At 52.9% G+C, this 23,017-nt stretch overlaps 1 protein-coding gene across 3 annotated transcripts in view; it reads left to right on the top strand.

Moving 5' to 3' along the window:
- FLT4 (fms related receptor tyrosine kinase 4) overlaps positions 1 to 23,017 on the top strand; it is a 59,867-nt gene that overhangs the window by 13,228 nt on the left and 23,622 nt on the right. For all 3 annotated transcript variants that reach the window (XM_051631422.1, XM_051631423.1, XM_051631421.1), the window contains exons 2-8: positions 8,607 to 8,703; positions 14,968 to 15,239; positions 19,432 to 19,544; positions 20,433 to 20,595; positions 20,842 to 20,981; positions 21,584 to 21,752; positions 22,533 to 22,650. In XM_051631422.1, coding sequence (XP_051487382.1) covers positions 8,607 to 8,703; positions 14,968 to 15,239; positions 19,432 to 19,544; positions 20,433 to 20,595; positions 20,842 to 20,981; positions 21,584 to 21,752; positions 22,533 to 22,650 — 1,072 coding nt within the window. The remainder of the gene's footprint in view (positions 1 to 8,606; positions 8,704 to 14,967; positions 15,240 to 19,431; positions 19,545 to 20,432; positions 20,596 to 20,841; positions 20,982 to 21,583; positions 21,753 to 22,532; positions 22,651 to 23,017) is intronic.

Genomic DNA, 23,017 nt, shown 5'->3' with positions numbered 1-23,017 from the left:
AATTAAACTCGATCCTGCAGTGGTCGGGCAGCTCCTGAGCAGTCCCAAACAGGTTAACTGAAGGTAGCAGCAGTACCAGCTTTTCCAGAGCCACCTGCCCAGAGGTCCCAGACCCCCAGGGCCCATGTGAGGATGTCCCCAGCCCATCATGGCCATTCATTTGTGCTGGCAGTGCCTGTCTGCTGGATACCAGATTTGGACTGACACTCATTTCACTTGAGCTCTGGACCATTCATGACGTTCCTTCAGGTTAGAGACATAATGAATGATGCTCATTTCTGTTACTGGTCCCCTAAAGCCACCTGATGCCTCTGCTCTTCCTATGCCACATTAATCACACCCTGCAGGGGCAGAGAATGTGAGCAGGGCAAGATTTTTGAAAGAAGTAAATTAAAACAGGAAAAGAAGCAACCTGACATTCTGTAAGATGTGGGAGGATAATTTTAATTGAGTTTTGCAGGGATTTAGCCATGCAGTTAATAGGGGCCACTGAAGGAGGGGTGGCTGTGTATGCTAAGCAGGGCAGCTTGTCCTGGACTTCTGCAGAGCCACGATGGTGGCAGTGGGAGCTGCCATAGGCATTTTGGCAGGTCTGAGCCTTTCTGCCCCTTGGGGAGTGAATCCTGTGGACAGAATAGGTCCTGTTCCTGTCTGAAGGCGCTGGGGTCCCCTCCCCTCCCACCACATCCCGCTGAGCCGGAGCTGCCCTCTGAAATGTCAGGGAGAGGAAGCAATCCTCAGCTTGTTAGTTTCTAGAAGGAAATAAAACGCACAGATGGCTTGAGCATCCTCAACTCAAAGGCAGGAAAAGGATTCTCCAGGCAGGAGCAGGCAGCCAACAAACCCGGAGCAACTGAGGGAATGAGGGACCAAACAAAGCAGCAGCAGAAGGGGAGGGCTGGCGGCCGCCGAGGGGAAACCAGCTCTCTGATGTGCAGGAGCATCCCTCGCCCCTGAGAGAGCAGCAAACAGCCGGCTCCCCCGGGGCAGGGGGAGGCTGCTGACAGCAGAGATCCTGGAGGAGGTCTGCAGGGTGGCCCCGGCTGACCCGCTGGCCCGGGCCGGACATGTGGCTACCTGACAGAGGCTAACTTTGGCTCGGGATGCAGCCTCTCGGGGAGGATGGAGAAGGGAGCGAGCACGGGGGGGGGGCGGTGTGGGGAGAGGAAAGACAGCAGGAGACAGAAATGCAAACATGGCCTGACAGCCGTGGGGCAGGGGGAGGGGAGGAGGAAAAAGCAGGGTAAACCTGGCAGGATGGAGCAGGAAACAGGGCTAGAGCAAGGCAGGGCGATGGTGAGATAGTGCTTCCTGCAGAGGGAGAAAGGCAGACAGATAAACACTCCCAGACAGGCGTTCCTCGACCCCTCTTTGGGATGACGTGGTGGTCCCCAGGGCATGGATGGCTGTACCCAGTGCAGACCAGAGTCAGAGACCCAAAAGCAGGTGGCAGCATGAGGGGGATGTTGGGTGTAGCCGTGCTCTGCTGCCTTGAGGCAGTTGGCTTGTCAGACAGATACCCTGCTTTAAATCCCTGCCTGGAGGCACCAAGGGATCAGAACCGAAGGACACAAGGGTCACTTTGCTTCTCAGGACATCCCAGCTCTCTCAAAAGGGGCTCCTGCTTTCAAACACTTCTATTTGTGTCCCTGCTGCTGGCTTGGAAGTCCAAAAGCTGAAGAAGCCCAGAGGGCTCATTACTTTTTTCTTTGTCTCATTCCCCATCAGTGCAGATGCTTATGAGATTTTTGTGCTTTGCCAGGAAAGAACCAGTTAGTTAAAGTTTATGAGCACTGAAAGGCTAAACAGACCCATGGGGTGCATGCACTGAGGCCAGAGCAGCCTGTTGGACTGAGGCCATGGGGCTGTTTGGCCAGACCCACAGGACTTGGCTGCATGATGGTGGTGCCAGGGGCTGGGGAAGCAGAGCAGAAGGCCTGGCCTTGTGATGCTGCTGGTCAGGCTGTGGCTTCTTGCACTTGTCAGGACCATGCTGCTGATGTAGGATGCACTGCTCATGTCTGTGTCCACCCCATCCCACTCCCTGCTTGGCTAGCAGGCAGGGGGATGCTCTGGCTGGGGTCTCCTCTGGCTGTGAGTGCTGAGCTGGAGGAAAGGCTTGATTTTTTTGCCTTCCCTAAATGCCCTGTCTATTTGGACATGCATCCTTCCTCCTCACCTGGTATGGCTGCAGACCCATGCTGCTTAGGGTATCTCTGAGGCCGGTGCCAAGAAAAAAGCATTTCTGCCAGCTCTGGTGGCCCCTTCCTCAGCCCTCATAGTGGTCTGAGCTCAGGGAGCTTCTGACTTACCCATAGGAGTCTCAGGGCAAAGTTAATGTCTTGCTGTGCTTTTGGTGTTGGACAGGAGGGATCAGACACCCAATAGTGATGATCACATCTGTGTTTGTGAGTGTTGATGGAGTTGCTGTAATTATTAGTCCCTTTTGCCCTCTGAAGGAGGACAGCCTGCCCCAGTGGGAGCTAAGGAGCATCTGATGCTTTGGGAATATCCTTACAAAATGGTGAAGGAATACCACACTGATTTGGTAACAGTTCAGAGCTTTGAGATCTGTGGATGAAAATCTCCAGAGAGGGGAGTGTTGTGTCACTATCAGCATTGCCCAGTGTGAGAGGGAGGAAGGGTGTTGCTTTGGACCTGAACAAGCTGTTGGTGTGTGGAGGTGCATGGCTGGGACAACGATGCTGCTGTAGCACAACACAGGACACAGAGAGGCTGATCATGCCCAGAGGAGCACAGCCCCTGTGTTTAACCCCATCAGGGACATGTCTGAAGTCATGGTCAGCCACAAAGGAACCTCATAAAAGAAGAGACCTGCTTCCTTTGTCCTTGGTGAAATGCATAGTTTGGGAGGCTTTTCCATTGTTATCATTTCTAATTTACTCATTGCTTCACCCTGCGTCCATCTTGCCCTCTTTAGCACACCAGCTCTCCGCTTTCCCCTCTGTGTGGGCTGCTGAGCAGAACCTGCTGCATTTTGGTGTGAATTCCTGCTGTGATTGGGGCTCATCCTGCCTGCTCTCAGGCTGGAGACAAAACACCTGGTGTTTCATCCCCAGGTTGGCCAGAGCCTGCCGCTCATTTCTCAGCCTCGTGCGAGATCTCACCTCTCTGCCAAACAAGCCTTCCTCCGTGCTGGCGAGCACTGGGAGGAGGAAGAGGAGGAGCTGACAGCCCTGTGCTCAAATTCCCCCTGCTGCTCTGCCAGCTGCCTGCTCCTTGTGCGATGTGACACCTTGAGCCACTCCAACCCACAGCTGGGTGCTTGCCTTGTGCGTGAGGAGGAGTCGCTCCATGGGGGAAATTCAGCCCTGTAGGTGGGAAGTTGGCCCTGCTCTGCCTCTGGCACATGGACTCGCTGTGTGTCTGCAAGCATCTGCTGGTCCCCCAGTGTCAAGCACCAGGGCAGTTGGTCGGACCAGCATGGGGCAGGTGGGGAAGAGTTGAGTGGAGCAGAGGGGGAAGATGGCTCCTGCAGTGTCAGGGTTAGTTCCTGCAGGGCAAGGGGAAATGCTGCACATGGAGTTTCACCATAAAATGCGGATAATTTGGACAAGACCAGCTGGAAAGCTGGAGGAAAGGTCTGCAGAAATGGCAGAGCAAGGTTTCTCCTTCCTCTTCCCCAGTGTTGGTTACTGTCGTTCTTCTGCATCAAAAAGGGGTTTTCAGTCCCTGATTCCCCAGTTGCCAGTGAGATACTGGAATTTTATTGTTGGCTCTCCTGGAGCAGTCTTTGAACACGTAGTAACTATGGTGTGTGGTTGCCTAAGTGCATGCCTTGCCCTGCTGGCAAGGGAAGAGCCCACCATTGGCTTTCCAGTCTCCAGGGGCAGCTCAGGGCAGACAAGGCTTCAGGCCGCAATAAAACTCAAGGGAAACAGGAGGTGCTTTCCAAGATGAGGCACAAGATGAGAGTGTCTGATAGCACTGGGAGCTGAGCACAGAGAGTTCAGAGAGCTGTTGAACCCCAGCCAGGAACAGGCCAGAGCAGCTGCCTGAGCACAGCAAGGCCAAAGAGGCTCATTCGTGGTGCTTTGCTTTGCTGACTTGGGATACGGGTATATTCAGTGGCTCCATCCTGGAGTCTTGCTCTGGGGATTCAGTTATTGACACGAGTCTGCCAGAAATCCCTTTTGTAGAAAGTGTCTGGATCTCAAGTTCCTGCCTTGCTCTGTCAGGATGCTCATTGACTGGTAGTTTTTGCCTGAATACAGCAAAGTATTCTGGGGGCTGGTAGCAGAGCCAGGGTGGCTTTACTGGGGGAAAGGACCCTTTTTTCCCTTCCAGCCTGTCTTTTGCCTCAATACAGCAAGGGAGTGGGCAGGCTGAACTGGGCTGGGTGTGCAGGGAGACAAGCAGGAGCACACATCCTCACTGGACCAGCTTTGCTCTGTGCACGTTGTTTTGCAGCTCTGGTCACAAAACCCCGAAGCGGTAAGTTTAGTGGCAGGAGCGTGAGCTGTGCCGGTTAGCTGGGGACATGTGGTGGCTGTGGCCAGAGTGATCCAGTCCAGCCCCGGGGAAGGAAGTCAGCGAGAAGGACAGAGTGTGAACAAAATCCCTCTCCGGAAAGGCACCCTGTTAATCAGTCAGCAGGGCAGACTCAGCAGGGAGGGAGGGAAGGGGAAGCAGAGAGGGGCTGAGGTGGTGTGGGGGGCTCAGAGGCAGGATCCGGTGCAGGGCTTCCTGCGAGTGGAAGCAGATGGAGAGCAGGAGCCATGTTGTGCCATACCAAGCTGTACTATGCCTGCACCTCCACCTTCACACATGGGCAGCCCTTGCACAGGTTTCCAAAGCTGTCGCTCGTGGTGGCAGTGCTGGCTCTGGCACAGATGCTGCTCTGCAGTGATTTAGCCATCTGCAGCCATCACGAGGGAAAACCAGGCCCGTGGTGTAGCTTTCCCACAGTGTGCTCAAGGTCATGCACGAGGCTGGACCTGCAGTCTGCTCAGTCTTTGCCAGACACCCTGGGGTGGGTAGTGCTTTCCAGGCTGTTGGTGGCTTCCCCACCAGGTATGGAGAACCTTGGGATGCAGGACACCCATGGGCAGCCCCACCATGCTGAAAGCAGCAGTGATTTCAGGGTGCAGAAAGGAGGGGAGTGGAGAAAATGAAGGAGCTGCTGGCGTTCAGAAGAAGACCCTCAGTGCAGCCTGGCCCCTTTCAGAGCCACATGCTGCGAGATCAAGGCTAGGAAAACTGCTGGGAAACGCACTTCTTTGAAAATAGACAAGGTGTGAGTGGCTGTGGGATCCTGCTTCCTCTCCCCGCATCCCATCAATCCCCCTCTGTTTATTTTAATATCCCGCTGCCAACTTGCTTGGAAACCATCTTGAAAAAACAAAGCTCGCTGGGGCTGCCACATGCCTTTTTAATTACATTAATGCTCTCCCTGCACACGGGTGCGATTTGGTGTGCACAAGAGAGCAGGGGCTGCTCGGAGGGCTGAGGAGATAAAGCATCGCTGGGGTTGGAGGTGGGGAAGGAGGGACTTGGAGGAGAGGAGACACTCCGTGCTCTGGAGACATCTCCCTCGCACCCTGGGATTTGACGGAGACACAAACCATCTGTGCATCAGTTCGTGGAGATTTAGTGGCCAAACCCAGCACCAAGTTCAGTACTGAGGAGGGTGAGACACAGGGGAGAACCATAGCAAGGCACGTGGTCCCTCGGGGAGGGAAAGGGCAAGGGCAGCAATGGGGTGGATCCATCTGGCAAGCATGGAGAGAGATGGAGAATTTTGCAGGGGGAAAGCTGATGGCCTCAAAGATGTTTTTGCAGGCCAAGAATGCATCCCCTTGCCTGTCCTGGATGCCACAGGTGGCCGTGGGCACTGGCATCCCAAGATGTCAGCCCCAGTGTGGGGTGTTGGGGTGAGCAGTGGGTGACCAGTGTGAGCCAGTGCCTGATATGGGAAGTTCCCAAAGCTCCCGGCAGTCCAGGGTTGGTGAGGAGGCTGGGTGACCATGAGGGCTGGCCTGGTGCTGGCAGCCAGCAGCAGGAGCGTCCCCAGCCCCGTGCTGCGGAGCTTTCAGAGGGAGCAGGGGTTCCTTTTCCTGTTGTACTCATGGAGGGCCACGGACAGGATGCATCTGCAGGAATCCCACAGCCTCAACCTGCACAGATCGTACTTTTTCTTTCTTCCCCTCCACCCCTGAGCGTTGTTTGCTAACAGGTCACCGAGCAGCATGTGAAGGGAGGCAGGGGGTTATTTCTGTGGCCATCCTGCTGCCCCCAAGCCCAGTGATGGGGCAGACACAGTGCACAGCACTGAATGAGAGGCTCCTGCCACCCTGGACCACTTACTCAGTGGTTCAAGCAAAGGGGTTGGCTCTGGTTTTGAGACCCCCTTGGGTGCCTGGCACAGCCAGCCCTGGGGATTGCCATGCCAGGGTTTTGGGGATCAGCTTTCTGCTCACTGCCTGGGACACCGGCAGGATGAGAGGATCTGCTGTCCCCAGGCACCCCTCTGGTGGACTGCATCATTCACGCTTTGGGCTGAGCACCATGGGGTGGCAGACACCCCTGTCTGCTTGCCGGGGCGATGGGCTGGCAGCCTGTGGCCACCTGGAGAGCAGTGTTTGCTCTGGGATAAGCACGTCCAGCATTAATAGGAAACGCAGCTTAGCGGTCAGATCCCTCCCTGCCCGCCCTCCCCCTTTATTTTATTATTTTTCTTTTTTTAATAACCCTCGTTACATTTTGAAGGGATTTTACCAAAAAAAAAAAACAAACAAAAACAAATGTGCTTTGTTTTCACAGCCCCAGGGCACGTTTTTGTGCGTGAATTCCGATGTCCCCTCCCCGAGGTGGGAGGCAGAAGGCAGGGTGACCCCACGAGGGGCCCGTTCGCCGCCCAGTCCCAGGGGGCCCTGGTGACACCGACCCGCGTGTTGAATGAGGAAAGATGGTGGTGGTGTTGTTGTGGAGAGAGGGGTGTCTGTAGGACAGGCCACGGGGAGTGGGACCCCCGCAGTGGCAGAGGTGGAGCGGGGCTGTCCCAGGGCTGACGCCGCCTCACGCGGGTGAGGGAAGAGGAGGCAGGAGATGGCGGGGGCAGGAGGCCGGTGCCTCCCCGTTGCCATGGGGGCAGCCGCCGGGGACGGCCACCTCGGAGCCACGCGCAGGCGGGAAGGAAGTGGAGAACAATCGGGGAGAACAAGGCCCGCAGCCCCGGCCTGGCGGTGCCGCTCGGCACGTCCCTCCGACCGCCGCGTCCCCCCCGGCGGCCTCTCCTGCTGGTGGTGGACCCTGGGCCCTCCAGCGTCCCCGCTGCTCTGGCTCCTCGTGACACACCTGAGAGGAGCTGGTGGATGTTTGGTGTCTCCCAGGGCAGGTTTAGGGGCGTCCCAACATTCATCCTGTGGCTCTAGCAAGGGGCTTCCAAGGGCCATACTCCTCAGGCCACAGTTTTGGAGGAGAGTCATCCTATGGTGCTCCTGCTCCCTGTGAAACTCAGGGAAACACCGTGTCCTCGAGACCTTTCTCTCTTTGCCAGATGTCTTTGATAAATGGGTTTAAATGTTACAAGGGAAGGAGAGAAACACACGCTTAACACAGTTGCAAAAAGCTCACATTTCTGTAGAAAATTGGCTTGCAACATGTTTTTGCATTCTTTTCCTCCTTAGCATTTATCATTTACCTGAGTCACAGCTTCACATTTCACAACTTTTTTTTTTTCTTCTTCTATTTCTGTTTGGTTGGCTTGCCTATTTTTGCAGTCACTGAGACTTTTCTTTTGAATTATCTCACGTCTCCAGAAGCTGGAGGTTTCAGATAAAGATCACAAAGTAATGACAGTCAGCAGCACCGTGCTAATGAAAAACAACGGGTACATCTCTGAGGGTAACCGGTACTTCGAGATGTTTTGTCCATGAGGAGCTCACTTGGGGTGCGTGTCTGGCATGCCAGAGATGTAAGCACACAAGAAGTGGGACTCTCCCAGACAAAAGCTGGGAGAAGAGTTGTGTGATGATGTGTTTAACTGCCCGTCCTTGAGCCTGGGTAATTTAACTTCTGGAATGCCTGCTCGGCTGTGGTGCAGGGAAGGGGGCTGCTGTAGTCCCTAGAGGTTTGGTCCTGTTTGGGTGACTGCCTGTACCCCAGAGTGCTCAGCAGGAGAAGGACATTCAGTGAATGCTGCTGCCTCCTGAGAGCTGCTCTGTACAAGCGCAAGCATTTTGCATTTGTGGTATCTGGGCAGATGGATTTTTTGTCCTCTGATTACAGCAAACTACATGGGTATAAAAAAAATCTCCCACCAGACTCCCTCCAGTCATCAGATAACTTCTGAGCAGCTGTCCAGGTGAGCTCAGTCTCCTGGTGAGGAATGGCCACACCTGGATTCCCTGATTTCTGGTTTTCCATTTTATTTCCCTCCCTCACCACTGCTGGTCTGTCTGTCTGAGCCCAGGGCTTTCTGGCCCCAGCCCTTGAGCTGTTGCTGAAGAGCAGACTCCTGCAAGATGTTTCCTTCAAGAGGCTTTGCCCCTCTTCAGGCTTAGGATGCCAAGCTAGCTACTGCCCAGTGGTGTCTCCACACCAGCAGATGTCTGCATCATCCCCTCTCTCCTTTCTCTCCACAGACCTGGTGAGCAGCTATTCTATGACACCTCCTACTCTAAGCATCACCGAGGAGGAACACGTCATCGACGCCAAGGATACGCTGACCATCACCTGCAGGTAAGGTTCATGGCTCTGCCTAGGCTGCTTTTGCATGCTAAGTGTTGGAGAACCAGGCAAGGAGAGCCCACCAAGGCCACCTTGGCTGCAGTACATTTGCAAATTAGCATGGCTGACTAGAAGTCTGCCACATTCACCGAGTGTGAATTAATCTAATTAATTGAAAAAGAAGCTGAAGACATCTCTGAGGAGATGGTGATAACCTTTGCTGTGGTCTTGCAGGCAGAAGAAAGGTAGAGAAACATTTTTGTTACCTGATAGCTTCCTCGTAAGCTCTTTAGAGAAACCGGCCTTCCTAACTCTCCTTGTAGTTCTATGATGTTGTCTGTTCCCACCTCCTCTGGGGCTGCTAGGGTTGTAGATCTGGTTCCTGAATCTGGCAGTTCTTTTTGGGGGATGCTGAGAAACAGCCATGGGAGAAGGCAAGGCTGCACTTAGCAGTGGCTGTGAGAGGCGTCCAGCTGTTCTAGGAAGCTGGGATTTAATGCTCTGCCTTGTGTATGTGGGATTGAGGAAGAGCCCTGGACAGGCCAGGTGAATAACTCCATGAGAGGAGCTGGAGAATATCTGGTAATTTTGGAGACTGTGGCTCTGAGGTGACATGCCTGAACTGATTTGTCCCATACTGGGACACTGGGCTTTGTGTGTTCTCAGCACTACACCCTATCTTGAGGGGAAAAAAAAAAAAAAAAAAAAAGAAAGCAACAAACAAGTGGGACAATTGACCAAGGTCAATTTTCCTGATAAAGCTGGAGTTTCCCTTCAGCAGCTGAAAACAGATCCATGCCTGGGGTCTGAGGGCTGGAGCCCAGTAGGGGTAAAAATTCAGCGTGGGCCTCAAATGGGCGTTTCTCGGAGTTATATATAACCATGGAGCAATTACTGCAGACACTTGGCTGGCATTGTGTTCATGTCTTGTCACAAACATACTGAACTTTTCCTGGAACAGATGGCATTGCTTATACTTTGTGAACCAGTTTGTAGCCAGGGGATAGGGACAGAGGAGAGATTGTTGATGGCCATACTGAACTGATTTCACTCGGTCTGAGAGGATAAGCAGTTGTGGGCTTGTTCCCATGATGACCTGAGGAGCCATGGTGTGTGCTGAGTTGGAGGACTGTGATCAGCCATATTTCTGCTGGGGGGGGCATGGAGATGGAGGAGTGTGGGGACTCCAGTGCTGCCATGGCAGCTCTCTCCATAGAGGGACATGAGCTGACACTCTTTCGAAACCTGGGAAGAGGGAAGATTCAGTGAGGCTGTTCCAAATGAGCTTATGAACAGTCCAGACCCTTCCTCAGCAGCAGCACAGGGAGGGACAAAGTGGTTTCAAGAACACAGGAGAGGTGTGAACTGCAGTGCCCACAGTGAGCCCTGCACAGGCACTCAAGGACTCTGCATCGGGTAGTGCGAGAGCCATGGCTGGACATCTGGGGCTGGCTGCTGTGGGATGGGTCCTGTGCTGCCACTTCCCTGGTGACTGCCACGGAGCAGAGGGCCTGAGAGCCCTGTACACGATGGAACAGACCTGTGCTCCTGCAGTAGCTGAAGGCAGGTGAGCTAAAGGGGAACTGGGACCTGCAGAAACAGCCCTGCATTGCTTGTAGATAGAGCCAAGGCTAAAGGACACACTGAAGTTAGAGGTGTGGTTAAAAAAAAGCATCTTCTGCAGTCAAGCATGAACATACCTGTTCAGCACCAGGAAGCAGAAAGCCTTCCTTTTTTGGGTAATCCTCCTGCACCAGCAAGGGCAAGATTGTCTTTTCCTTGTATACTTGATTAGGTATCGATTAGTATGAAGGAAAATCTCATGAAGTGGGAAAAAAAAATCTTATTTCCAGTGCAGAGTCTGTGTGGCCTGCCATTGCAGGGAGCATCATACCAGCTGCAGAGTCTCTAAAGTGGCAGCAAGCTGCCTGTTTCCTGCTGCAGTGCCCAGGCTCAACTTTGTGGCTCACTAGGCAGCATCCACACAGTGTTCTGGCATGGACACAGCTGAAATAAGGAACATCCCTACTTGTGGCTCCCAGGTGTAGGACAGAACTGGCCAGCAGAAGAGCAGCAGGACCAGCTGCAAACAGTACTAAAACCCATGGACCACGTGCTATGTGGCAGCCCCCCGTCTTTGCATCCTGCTACCCTAGATGTTCTCCTCTGGGATTGTGCAGAGTCATTCACACCATCTGCAGGTAGACAAGTCTCAGCATCTTCTGCATGGCTCCCATTCTCCCTCTGACCTCTCAAGACTGTTTGTATAATGTCTTGAGGAGAGAATTTTTACTATGGGACACTATTACTTAATTTGAATGAAAAGTAAATCTTTCCTGGACCCTGAATCTCTAATTACACCCATCTGCTTCTCCAACCTCTTCTCTGGACCATGGCCCACCCTGGGAAGACCTGGCTTGTGTTAATGGGAGCTGAAGTGAAAAACATGCAGACCACCAAGAGAACAGGCAAAGGAGAGGATGGTGGGGCAGGGTAAGGCAGAAACAAATATGAAATCAAATCCAGGATCCAGGAATTCCCTGCTGAGCATCGTGTTGGAGGTGGCTTCAGTTTGACCCTGATCTTCCCTTGAGAACAATGTCCTCTGGCTGCTCTTTGAGCCGCCCTGGAGCCAGGAGTACAGGCCTGCTTGAAGCAATACTGCAGCAGAAAGCTGAGCTCAAAACCCACCACATGAGACTCCCTGGAGACCGTTCAAGCTTCACCCACCGAGCGTGAGAGCCCCGCAGCCGGCTGCGCTCTCAGGCTCCCTTGCAGCCTGGACCTGACACATCCACAGCTCTGCAGCCCCTCTCCTGCCCCGCTGCCTGCCCAGCCTCATCAGAGACCACAGCCTGTGGGATGAGCAATGTCTCTGGAGCTGAGCATGCTTAGCAGAGACCCAAAGACACAGCACACCCACAGGGAGCCACCAGATGCTGAGGCTCTGCTTTCACAAATAGCATCACATACAGACACATTTTCCCCATCACCAAGTGCAATGCACCCTTGAGAGGCCCAGACAGAGCACAGGACTAGTGCAGGAGCATTCCCTAAAATACAGATTGTGCCAGGACTGGCTGAGAGCCCCAGGGATGTTTTGATCTAAGCATGTGGCAGAGCAGGGCAAAGCGGCTGATCCCATATAGACAGTGCATCTTTTAGTAGCTTCCATCCTGAGAAGGAAGCAAAGAATATTGTTCATTTCTGCATCCAAGCAGGAGCTTGTGCTGTTCCAGCTCATGAATTTTAGGGCAGAGCCCACAGGAGCTGGCTGCACAACAGCAGAAACCTCTGGAGGGATCAACTTGGTCCTGGCTGTGCCAGCCCAGCCGTCCCATCCTGCAGGTGCTGAGTACTCAGGTGGAGAGGGAGCATAACCCAGCTGTGGTATTTAGACAAAGAAGGGCAAGGTTGTCCTTTGCTGCTCAGTGACTTTTTAACAGAGCTGACTGGCAGGTGCTTGCAGATGCACAAACCCTACTCTGGCAAAGAGGATGTGTTTGACCCTGAAGCCCTCTTGGCTCTTGTGAAGGAAATGAGCTCTGTGGCAGAGCTGAAGGAGCACGAGGACAAGGCAATGCCCTGTCATGGCTGCTCCGGAGCAGTGTCCAGGGACATACAACACTTGCTGCTCTTTCCTACATGTGTGTGACTGCTGTGAACATCCTCTGTGGTGCTGAGGAGGGATCCATCTTATCCCAGCTAAGCCACAAAGCCACAGCCAGCTTTGCCCATCATAGCACGCTTGGGAGTTTCAAAGAGGATTGAAGAAAAGTGGTGCCAATTGCAATGTCTCCCTTGAAGAGCATCTGTCCTGAACAGATTTAGGAAGACAGCTGTGGAGAAGCCTACAGAGCATCTGTTTCCAGCTGGCATCAGCAGGCTCCATCACCCAGAGGCACATTATCACAGAGATGAAAGAAAACAACTTGGGAACAAATCTTCAAAGGTGACAGGAGGAAGGAAACCATCCAAAACTGCTGTGTGGACCTTTCTCCAAAAGCAGAAGAGGACAAATTCAGAAATAAATGCAAGTGAGCTGGGTCTGCCCTCATTCCTGCCTTCTTCTGGTCCTCTTAACACACCAGCAACACTAACTTGGGCTCGTGTTGATGTCCATACCTTCTGTGTCTCCATAGATTTGGCTGAGCCGCATGGGATGCAGGGAATGTCTTAGTTTAGAGCTGTCCACAGGCAGGTCTGTTTGCACTGGCCCATCCGTGTTTATATAAATATGTGTCACTCAGCTACTGCTGGCCTTGATGGTTGATAAAACAAGGGGATCTGATAATGTGTGAAAATCCCAGCGGGTAAACAAACAGAAAGCGGAAACACTGGAGACTTGTACAATTACCCTGCTCCATGCAGAGCACCAAAAGTGCCTGAGCAAACGCAAAGGGCTTTGGGGCTCCTTGGGGCAGTCAGGGTTGAGAGCAGGACCAGCCCCGTGGTCTGTGCCTGGTGCAGCAGCCACAAGCATGGCAGAGGCCACTGAGTGTTACTGGTTTGGTGATCAGGTTTACTATTATTTTCCTTATACATGCATAGGATGGGAAAAATTCAAGAGTCTTATTTTTATTGAAGTGTTTGTGAGATTCTGATCCTTTGGAAAAGCCTGCAGTGATTCATGGGCACTGGTCCTGCCTCAGGCACTGATGGCTTCTTAGTGATTGCAGAAGTTTGAGCTGGGTCAGAGGGGCTGCATAGCTGTCCCCAAGGAGAAGTCACTGCTTCCAGAGCCCTTGCTCCTGGTGACACGGGGACAGCACAGCACGCTGTCTCTGAGCTCATCTGGGGTGAGCTGGGCAGCAGGAGCTGGAAGAAAGCAAAGTCTGCAGGAATATAAATCAGCTGCTGAAAACAAACACAAAGGGGCAGGTCTTTCCCCCACACTTGGACAGAAATCCTGTCCTCCTTGCATCTGAGCCATTGTGCCCTCTGATGGCACCTTATCTCGCTTCCTCCTCACTGTCCCTTGCTGACTGCATCCAGCTCTTGGTGACAGTCACAGTCTGGCTGCGCTTAAAAGCATCTGCCCACAGAGCTGCCCTGGCAGGGAAGCTGCATGTGCCAACATGCCTATTCCCCACTTGCATAAAAGATGAACCCAGATTCCCCTAATAGAGCAAACAGTGCTGACAAAAGGCCGTTTTCACCCCCAGCTGTCTCCTGACGACGTCTTCCTTTTTCCCATCTCCTTTTTTTATTTTTTTTTTTGCACATTCTTAAGTGACTTTCAGCTATGCTGGCAAACTGTCAAGTGAGGATGAGGCCTTCCTCTGAAAGGGGCTCTGATTTCACAGAAGGAAACTTCCAGTGCGGAATAAAAGCGTGTTTTGTTTGTAGTAAACAAGTGCAGTTACAGCAAGCCGTGGTGGCACGTGCGTGTGTGTACTTGTGCACTTGCAAGCCTCCCACTCTGGGGATCCTTGGCTGTATATAACTGCACACGTGCACACTCTGTCTGGGGGTTTCTTTCAGTTCCTGGACTTTTCCGTTTGTCTTTGAGCTGCTGGGTCTGTGGTCGTGCCCTTGGAGAAGTGTCTGTAGTTCAGTGTCCCTGCGGAGGTGGGACAGAGGGGTGAAGGGGCTGCAGGGTGCTGTGCAGAGCAAGGAACCCCCCTCCCATGGCAGTGGGGAAGGAAGCAGTTGGCAGCTGGACAGAAAGCCATCAGATGAGCCTCCCCCTTGTTTTCTTCTTGCTGTCTTTTATCCCTGACTCCCTCCTGCTTTTCTCTTGCTCATTTTCTTTCCAGTCTGCTCTTCTTCCCTCATTCTCCTTCCCACTCCATTCATCACACCACAAACCCCAGCCAGCAGCTACACCGAGCCAAGGGAACTCATCACATCCGTGTGTTTTCTTAATAGCTCAGGACCCTTTTAATAATGAGAGGGAACAGAGAATAAATGGAGCCTTTCCCTCAGGGCTCTGTGTGGCTCCCTGTCCTGGGGTCAACACCAGTAGGACAAAGTCATGGGAAGGGGAGTCTTGCTTGTGGGTGGGCTGATATCTGACAGCTGAGCATGGCCAGAGAGGTGGCCTGGGGATGGGGACATGCCCCTGCTTGCCCAGCAATTGGTGAAGCTGCCTGCCATCTCCTTGTGCCTGTTCTTCTCCCTGGAGGATGGCTGTTCCTCCGTGCTGCAGCCCAAGAGCAGTGGCTGCCTGGGCCACGTGCAGGTGTGCAGAGTCACACCAGGCAGTTAAATCCTCACCACGTTCACCCTGCTCAGCCCAAAGCTAATTCTGCTCTTTTCTTTGCCTGTGTCTAGAGGCCAGCACCCCTTGGAGTGGTCGTGGCCTGGGGGCAAGGTGGACCCTGCTGGGAAGGAGGAGATGGAGCTCATGGCGTCAGCAGCCCCCAGCAGCGGCCGGGCAATCCGAGAACAGGACTGTGAGGGGACGGGCACGAAGCCCTACTGCAAAGTGCTGGTGCTGACAGAGACCCAGGCCAACGACACGGGTTCCTACCGCTGCTACTACAAGTACATTGATGCCAAAATCGAGGGCACCACAGCAGTCAGTGTCTACGTGTTTGTGAGAGGTAAGAGTCAGCCAGCGACATGTGCCTTCAGGCCTGGGGAGAGCTCGGGGGGGCGGCTTCTGCAGCAGCACAACATCAGGAGGATTGAAAAGCCCCCCCCCCCCCCCCATGCCCCCTGGCCTCCCAGGCAGAGCGTGGCTGCTGCAGGCTCAGGGAGGGGGCCACGGGCTGGCTCTCTGCACTTCGAGGGAGCCAATATCCGTCCACTTCTGGGGGCTGGTGGCAGGGCCTGGGATTCAATTATGTCCCGGCCCGGGGGCATCACTCCAGCCACGCTGGAATGCAGGAATTTAAGGAGCGAGAGCTGGCCTCAGGGACGCTCCACTGCTAAAAAAAGCAACAAGAGTTAGTTTGGGGGCAGCTGAGGGCTCCTTGAGATGCTAGCAGCTAGCAATGACAATGTTCTGTAAAGCTGAGAGAAAGGAGGAGAGGTACAAACATGCCATGTGCAGCCTCCTCCTGTCCCCGGGCTGGATGGCCCTGGAGCAGCTCCACAGTGGCAGACCCAGATGTTCCTCTCCACGCTGTGCAGGTTTTGCCTGCACAGGCAGGGTTATGAGATGTGTTTTTGAGGAGGAGGGCAGCCCACCAGGCTTAGAGCTGGAACTGCAGCTCAGCAAGTGACCGCAGGGCCAGCATTCAGCTTCTCCATGCCCCAGGGGCTCCTCCTCTGCTGTCTCCCCCACTGCTCTCAGCACGCTCCAGCAAGATAAATGAGCACTGTCCCCTGGAAACAGTTGGCTGAGCTATTTCTCTTTCCGCCCCCATTTATTAGTTGGTGCAGTTGTCACGAGCCAGGCAGGTCATGACACACAAGATGCATTTTTCAGAAGTCCCAGGGTAAAGCCACATTTGCCTCTGAAGCTATGCAGAGAAAAATGCAGGGGCAAATCAGAAAAGCTGGGCAGCTGCTGAAGAGAAATTGAAACCTGTTTGGGCAATCACCTCCTCTTCCCATGGGCTCTGCTACTCATCCTAAAACAGGACAGAGCTTCCCTGGATCCCAGATACATTGTAAGGAGACATCTGTGAGTTGGACAGGGGTGTTCAGATGCTCTGGAGTGTTGTATCAGGATGGAGGCAGAGAGCTTCTTAGAAATGCTGAAAATAAGTGCAACCTAACAAGCTTGCATGCAGGAAGTGCTTTTGCAAGAGCTTGATTTTCTTTGTGATCCAACAAATGCCATTTTGCCCCCTCGTCCACCTTCTCTCACCTCTGGCCTCATCTGCAGCTCAGTAATGGCTCCCCTGAGTACCAGAGAGCAGCAAGTGTGCAGCTTAGGAGCAATAAATCCCACACTTTCAGGGCCCATGGGACTCTCAGTGCTTGTGGACAGCGTGTGTGCAACAGATCCAGCCAACACCTCACAGCGTTGCTGTGCGCATGGCTACACAGCACATGTTCCTACTCATTCCAATCAGGCTGTGCCTTGTTATGGCTATCAAACATCCAGGAAACCTCAGAATCTGACTTTCCAGACAGGACAGGCTTTCAGGAAAGAGAAGGGACATTTCAGAAGAACGCAGGCATACGGTAACCATGGCCATTTTAGAACATCCAGATAAAACCCTGCCTGTTCCTGCTGAACTGGGCTGCAATGTGAAGCTGTCCCTGGAGAACTAGGAAGGGCTGATGTAAGTGTCAGGGAAGTTTGGAGACAGCCTGATCAGACCACAGGTTTATCCATCAACCTCATTTCTCATGTTAAGAGCTTGGTGGAATTGCCTGGAACAAAATATCTATGCTTGGCTGGAAAAATGGGTTCTTCTGTATTTTACCTGCAGCTCAGTTCCCAGATGAACTCTCAGTGCTTAATTCTCATTTCCCATGTGCCTGGTTAGGTGTGTATTTTATTACAGCTACAGATAGCACTGTAAACATACAGAATGCCTCATCAGGGTGGAATAGGATACTTACAGCCTCCATCTCATAAGGCTTAGCATATATTAATGAAGAAGATGCTAAATTATTCCCATCCAACCCATTAAGACAGCGTTATAGAAAATATATATTGGTGCAGTCAGAGAGGGGAATTAGTGCATGAATCGCAACCTCATTGGCAGCAAGACCAGCCCAGTAAATCAGTTAGATTTTTGGCTGCCATTGGAGCTTGGAGGGGACCTCGTAGTCTCTCACCTCTGGCAGTTGTGCATCTCCTCCCTCTCACGTGCCCAGGGCTTGGGAGAGGAATGAGGAGCATGTTCACACTCAGAAACAAATCTGATTTCAGAAGACAGCAATCCTGTCCAGGAAATAAAGATAAGAATTCTCTGGGCAATCTATATTTTTGTAAGAGCTGGCCAGCACATTTTCTGTGCATGGCTTGTTTCACCTTAGCTGTGGAAAAAAGTGCTTCACCCACAGTAGGACTTTCCAGCATGACTATCACTGAAGGAACAGCTTTGTAGATCCAAAATTAAAGGAATTACCTTATGCACCTGACAGTGGGAGCACTGGGTTGGATTGGGTTGGGCCCAATGCAGTTTGAACAGCAGGATCCTCAAAGGTGGATTGTTACCAAATTCATCTTTGACTTGTCATTTTAGGCAGCTTTAGAGGTTGGGTAGCAGAGAGAAAGAGCCTCCAGATGGACAAACAGACATCTTTATGCTAAAGTCCCTTGAAATCAATGGTTTAGCTGCAATCCAGGTGACTAAAGAATAATTTTTACAGCTGCTGGGTCTGATTCCAGCATACCAGAAGCCATAAAATCTCCCCTAGCAGATCCCTCAGGCAGCCCCACATCTCCCAGATGGGGACCTACCACCTCCTTATGGAGCCCCCTTCACCTAGGGACAATTTCTATGAACAAAGCCAATCATGTCCACATGCTAGATGGAGGTTTCTGGAAACATGATTCTTACAGAGGGAAGATGCTGCCAACACCAGGCATTGGAGACAGTAGAGACCAGGTTCCATTCAGAGCATCTTGTAAGGCGTGTGCCCCTGTGGAAATGGGCAGGCAGGGGTTGATGATACAGAAGAAATTATCTGTCAGCTGGGCACTGCCAGAGGACACTGAACAGCCTTGCAGTTCATTGTTTCTTCCAATTTTGTCTTCATCCCATTTAGTCAGCCTGGGTGGCTGCTGCTTCTATGCCCAGTTTAGGAGAGTCCAAAGAGTAAAAAACATGTCTGATCAAAAGCTCTGCCAAGCAGACAGGTTAGGAGGTGCCTCAGCAGCAGCTGGCATGAGGCACTGCAAGACAAACCTCCCCCTTCCCACATCCTGGTCAGCCATGGCTTGGGATACAAGGACATTTTGCATCTTGGTTTCACCAGCTCTTTACACTGTGTCTCAGAAAGAATCAGGAATGGGGTCCATGCTGCCCTGTGAGCTTGCCAGCTCTTTGGGACTGGGTTGGTCATTGTGCTCTGTGTCTGACACAATGGGTCAGGGCCATGACACATCTTTATATGCTGCCATCAACTCTCATCCACCATGGAGCCACACTTGGGCTTTTCTTGTTTGACACAGGCCATGGATGGAGCAGGATGGGGCAGCCCCTTCTGCAGACATTGCTGCTCTGTGCCAGCTCTGCAGGGAGTTTAGGGTAACACCCCTGGCCTTGAGAAGTCACTTCACTGATTAAATTTAGGTGGTTTTGCTCATCCTGTCAATATTTGTGCCTGCAGCAGCTGGGAGGCAGTGGGGTGGCAGCCTTGGAAAGCTCAGCTCATCTGTTTATCTGCCGGGCGGGATGGCTGCAGGATGACATCTGCATGCCATTCCCATGCGGATCACTTCCTCGCCCTGGAAGGTCGCGCTGCTGCACCAGGGCGGCACAGCCCTTGCTGTGGGGCCACGCACAGCCCCCAGCTGGGCAGGCACTGAGCCCAGGATGAGACCCACCAGTTTCACAAAGGGTCAAACCCAGGCAGAGACCCTGAGGGAGCCAGGAAAGGGAAGGTCATTTCCAGCACCACCCGAACGTCACACAAGTGCCGCTCCACTGGTGCCGTGTTTGGCTCAGAGGCGCCTGCCTCGGCTGCTCCCTTTGCATTCCCCAGCTCCAGGTGTCTCCTCTGACTGTCACAGGTTGCAGATGGGGCTGTCCAGCTCAGCATCATTCCCTCTGGCAAGCTCATGTTGTATTAAAGACAGCCAGAAAGCCTTCTTTTCTTGTCATTTGTCCCTCTTCCCAGTTCTTTGCTTGCCTCTGTTTAGTTGTTCTTATATCTCTTCTTCAGATTTTGAACAGCCATTTATCAACAAGCCGGAGACCCTCCTCATCAGCAAGAAGGAGCACACTTGGGTACCATGCCTTGTGTCCATCCCAGACCTTAACATCACCCTGGTCTCGGTGAGAGCTCGGCCAGTGGGAGGCTCTGGGCTGAGATATATTGCATTTGTTGTGTATTTGTAATTGCCTGAGCGGAAGTGGAACAGGCACTGCCAGGAATGGAAAACGCATGGGATACATTTTCCATGGAAAGTACAAGCCACTGGCTTCCTCGTTTTATTTGCTGGTTGAAGCTGTGCTGTCCAGTTCCCTTGGGCAGACCCCACGGGTTTCCGGCCTACCTTTCTTCTCTTCCCTAGAGCTCTATGAAACAAAACAGGACTTTGTTTTAAGTCCATTTCCCCACACTACCCCTTCTTTGCTTTGGTGTCTGTGATCTACAAACCCTGTAGGTGGTTACCATCCCTACAAGGGAGGAGGCTGCAGCCCTGGGGCTGATGGCTAAAAACAAGCCTGTTATCAGTTTTCTTGTGCCTTTTTTTGCCTTTTTTTTTTTTTTTTTACAATGCAAATACATCCTTCCAGGATGAGTGTTACTATTGTACAAAGGCCTCCAGGGACACTTTGGGGGCCAGGGGCCTTTCCCTTGGCCGGGCAGGACACTACCCAAGGTCAGCACTCATCCCGGAGGGGCTGATGTTTGGGACATCAGCATCAGTTTCCTTAGCTATCACTCTAAGTTTCCATTCCTGGAAGTCTCTGGCCCACTCTGCAGATGTGGAGGCTCATGGTGCAGGATATGGCTGCTCCAGTGCTCAGGGTGCAAGGGAGGCTGCAATTCCTAGATGACAAACCCTTGAGGGGAGGGGACAGGAGGCCAGCACAGCATGATGCTGCATTATTTCTTCCCACAAAAGGGATGTGTTAGCCAGTGTGAAGCCTGGAAAGGGTGGGGTAGGAATGTTGTTGTTACTCTCTTCAGTTGGCAAAATGTTGATTTTTTTACAGCAAGCTTCCCTCATCCAGCCTGATGGGAAAACCACTTTCTGGGACAACAAGAAGGGGATACAGGTACCCACACACTTGATCAGGGACTTCTTGTTTGTCCAGTGTGAGACTGTCATTGACAAGAAGGTCTTCAGATCCAATTTCTTCATCATCCATATAGCAGGTGAATATTTGGGAAGGTGCAGGGAGGGCAGTTTCAATGACTCTGAAGCCCAGTAGTGTGGCTCCTGGGGTTGTTATGGTCCTCTCTAGCCACATAGACTGCATGATGCTTAGATCTCTTCTGCTGTGTGCCAGACACAGACACACCAAGCCGCAGGAGGTCATACCCAAGCCTCCTGTAACTGCATAGGATGAATCAAAGAGTTAATAGATCAGAAATGTCTTTTTGTTGCCTCTTCTGCATCAGGGATCGAGCTGTATGACATCCAGCTGTACCCCAAGAAAGCCATGGAACTGCTTGTGGGAGAGAAGCTGATCTTGAACTGCACAGTGTGGGCCGAGTTCAACTCTGGTGTGCGCTTCCAGTGGACTTACCCTGGCAAGCAGGTACCTGCAAACAGAGCAGCTCTTCATCCACTGAACCACTTCCCTCTGAGTCGTCCCCTCCTGCCCCTTCATTGTTCTCCTTCACATGCCTGGCAGGGCTCTGCTTCATGATCCTAACCATGCTATACCCTGGACATCTCCATCAGGGTGCCTTCCCATTTTTCTCTCCTGTAGCAGGAGGTAGAAGGTGGCAGAAGCCACTCTCCTTACCAACGTGTTACTGCTCTGGGGCTCTCCTGGGCAAACACTGGCTTCAGTTTCACTAGTACAAATCCAGAGCAAACATCCTTGGCTTCAAAGGAGTTTTTCTAGCCCCACAACCCTGGTTACCAACAGCCTGTGAGGAGATCCCTTCCCTGATGTGTGTTCACCTTATTGTAACCTGTAGGGCTCCCAGCCTGGTTACTGGGCTGCAGATCAGAGCAAAACGTGCAAACCTCTGACACAGCCTCAGGGGAGCTTCTCTCCCTGAGACAGCAGTCAGTTGCCTGTCTGGGGAGAAGTGAACACTGGGCAGCAAAAAGCACAGATGTGAGGAGCCCACCTGCCCAGCCCCAGCCCGTTGATGACTTTCCACCCCTTCTCTCTGTCCTCTCCCGCAGACCCAGCGGGCAGTGATAGAGTCCGAGCGCCGGTCCCTGCAGACGCACACGGAGCTCTCCAGCATCCTAACCCTCCACAATGTCAGCCAGCAAGACCTGGGCAGTTACACGTGCATGGCCACCAACGGGGCCCAGATGCTGGAGGAGAGCACCGATGTCATTGTACATGGTATGGCACCTTCTGCTCCCTGGCAGAGCCACAGCCAGAGCCGAGCTGCAATCAGAGCAGTCCTCAGACTGCTAGGGCAGTGCTTAGCCCAAAGCTCAGCAGAGGGGCTCCTGCACCTCCATCCCACTCTGCTTTAGTCAGACCCATCCTTCCCCCAGTCCCTCAGTCCTTCTGTGCCCCACCACCACACTGGGTGCACAATCACACTCAGCGAGGTGCCAGGATGACAATAGAGAGAGATGCAAACACTAAATTGACCTAAAAGCCAGAGAGATAGCAGGACACACAGGTCTCATGGTCCTGCAGCAGATGCAGTGCTGCTGTGGCATGGATGGCCTGCAAGCACCCAGCTGTGGGTGCACAAGGCTCTGTCAGCACTGGGCAGGTGTCTCCTGGCAGCAGAAGTTCAGGGGACAGCGCAACCTCCCCGCAGCCCCCGTAGCTCCCAGGGGCAAGGCAGAAGCAGCTCTTCAGCTGCCAGAGTTGCAGTGCTGTGCTGGCCTGCCTGGCACCCACTCCCTTCTGCCCCAGGAAGGGGACCCTGCTGGAAACAGAGATATTGAAGAGGGGCTGGGAGTTGTATGAGCAGATGGGACAATAGTGGGGTTTGGTTATTTTTACTTCATCATTTCAGAGAAGTAGTCGTTTTCAACTGCACTTGCCACAAAACCCCACCTGTCCTTGATCCTTGCTGTCTGGCCCTGTGGAGAACAGCAGAGCCTGGTGACAGCCTGTCCCTTTGTGCTCTCATCTCCTCCATGCTCACCTTTTCTCTTACAGAAAAGCCCTTCATCAATGTGGAGTGGAGGAAGGGCCCAGTGATAGAAGCCACTGCAGGTGATGAAGTTGTGAAGCTGCCAGTGAAAGTTGTGGCTTACCCCCCACCAGACTTCCAGTGGTAACGCACCTTTCTTAGCCTGAGCCACCTTCTTCTCTCCTCCTTCCCTCTGACATGTAGGGAAGCCTAGCCTGGCTTCCTTGCTAGGTCCCTCTGTTTCCAGGATTGTCCCAAATGTCATTTTTTTTCTACCCGTGGGGGTCACTTCTCCCACCTGCCCTGGCTCTCAGCTGCACAGCTTGGGTTGGGAGGGGGTGAGGTGTGGAGGAGAAGCAGCAAAGGTCCTGACCTGGCTTGACAGCTCTGCACTGTCTGGAGGGGCCAAGTGGAGCTCCCACAGGAGCTGCCCCTTTTGTCCCCCTGCAGTGAGGATCCCAGAGGAGCAGGACAGCGGGCCAGGCTGTGCACCGTATTGTGTTGCAGTCCT

This window comes from Apus apus, chromosome 13, assembly GCF_020740795.1.
Source record: "Apus apus isolate bApuApu2 chromosome 13, bApuApu2.pri.cur, whole genome shotgun sequence".
Classification (NCBI taxonomy): domain Eukaryota; kingdom Metazoa; phylum Chordata; class Aves; order Apodiformes; family Apodidae; genus Apus; species Apus apus.
Note: the sequence above shows the minus strand (reverse complement) of the source record. Positions and strands in the feature narration are given on the sequence as shown.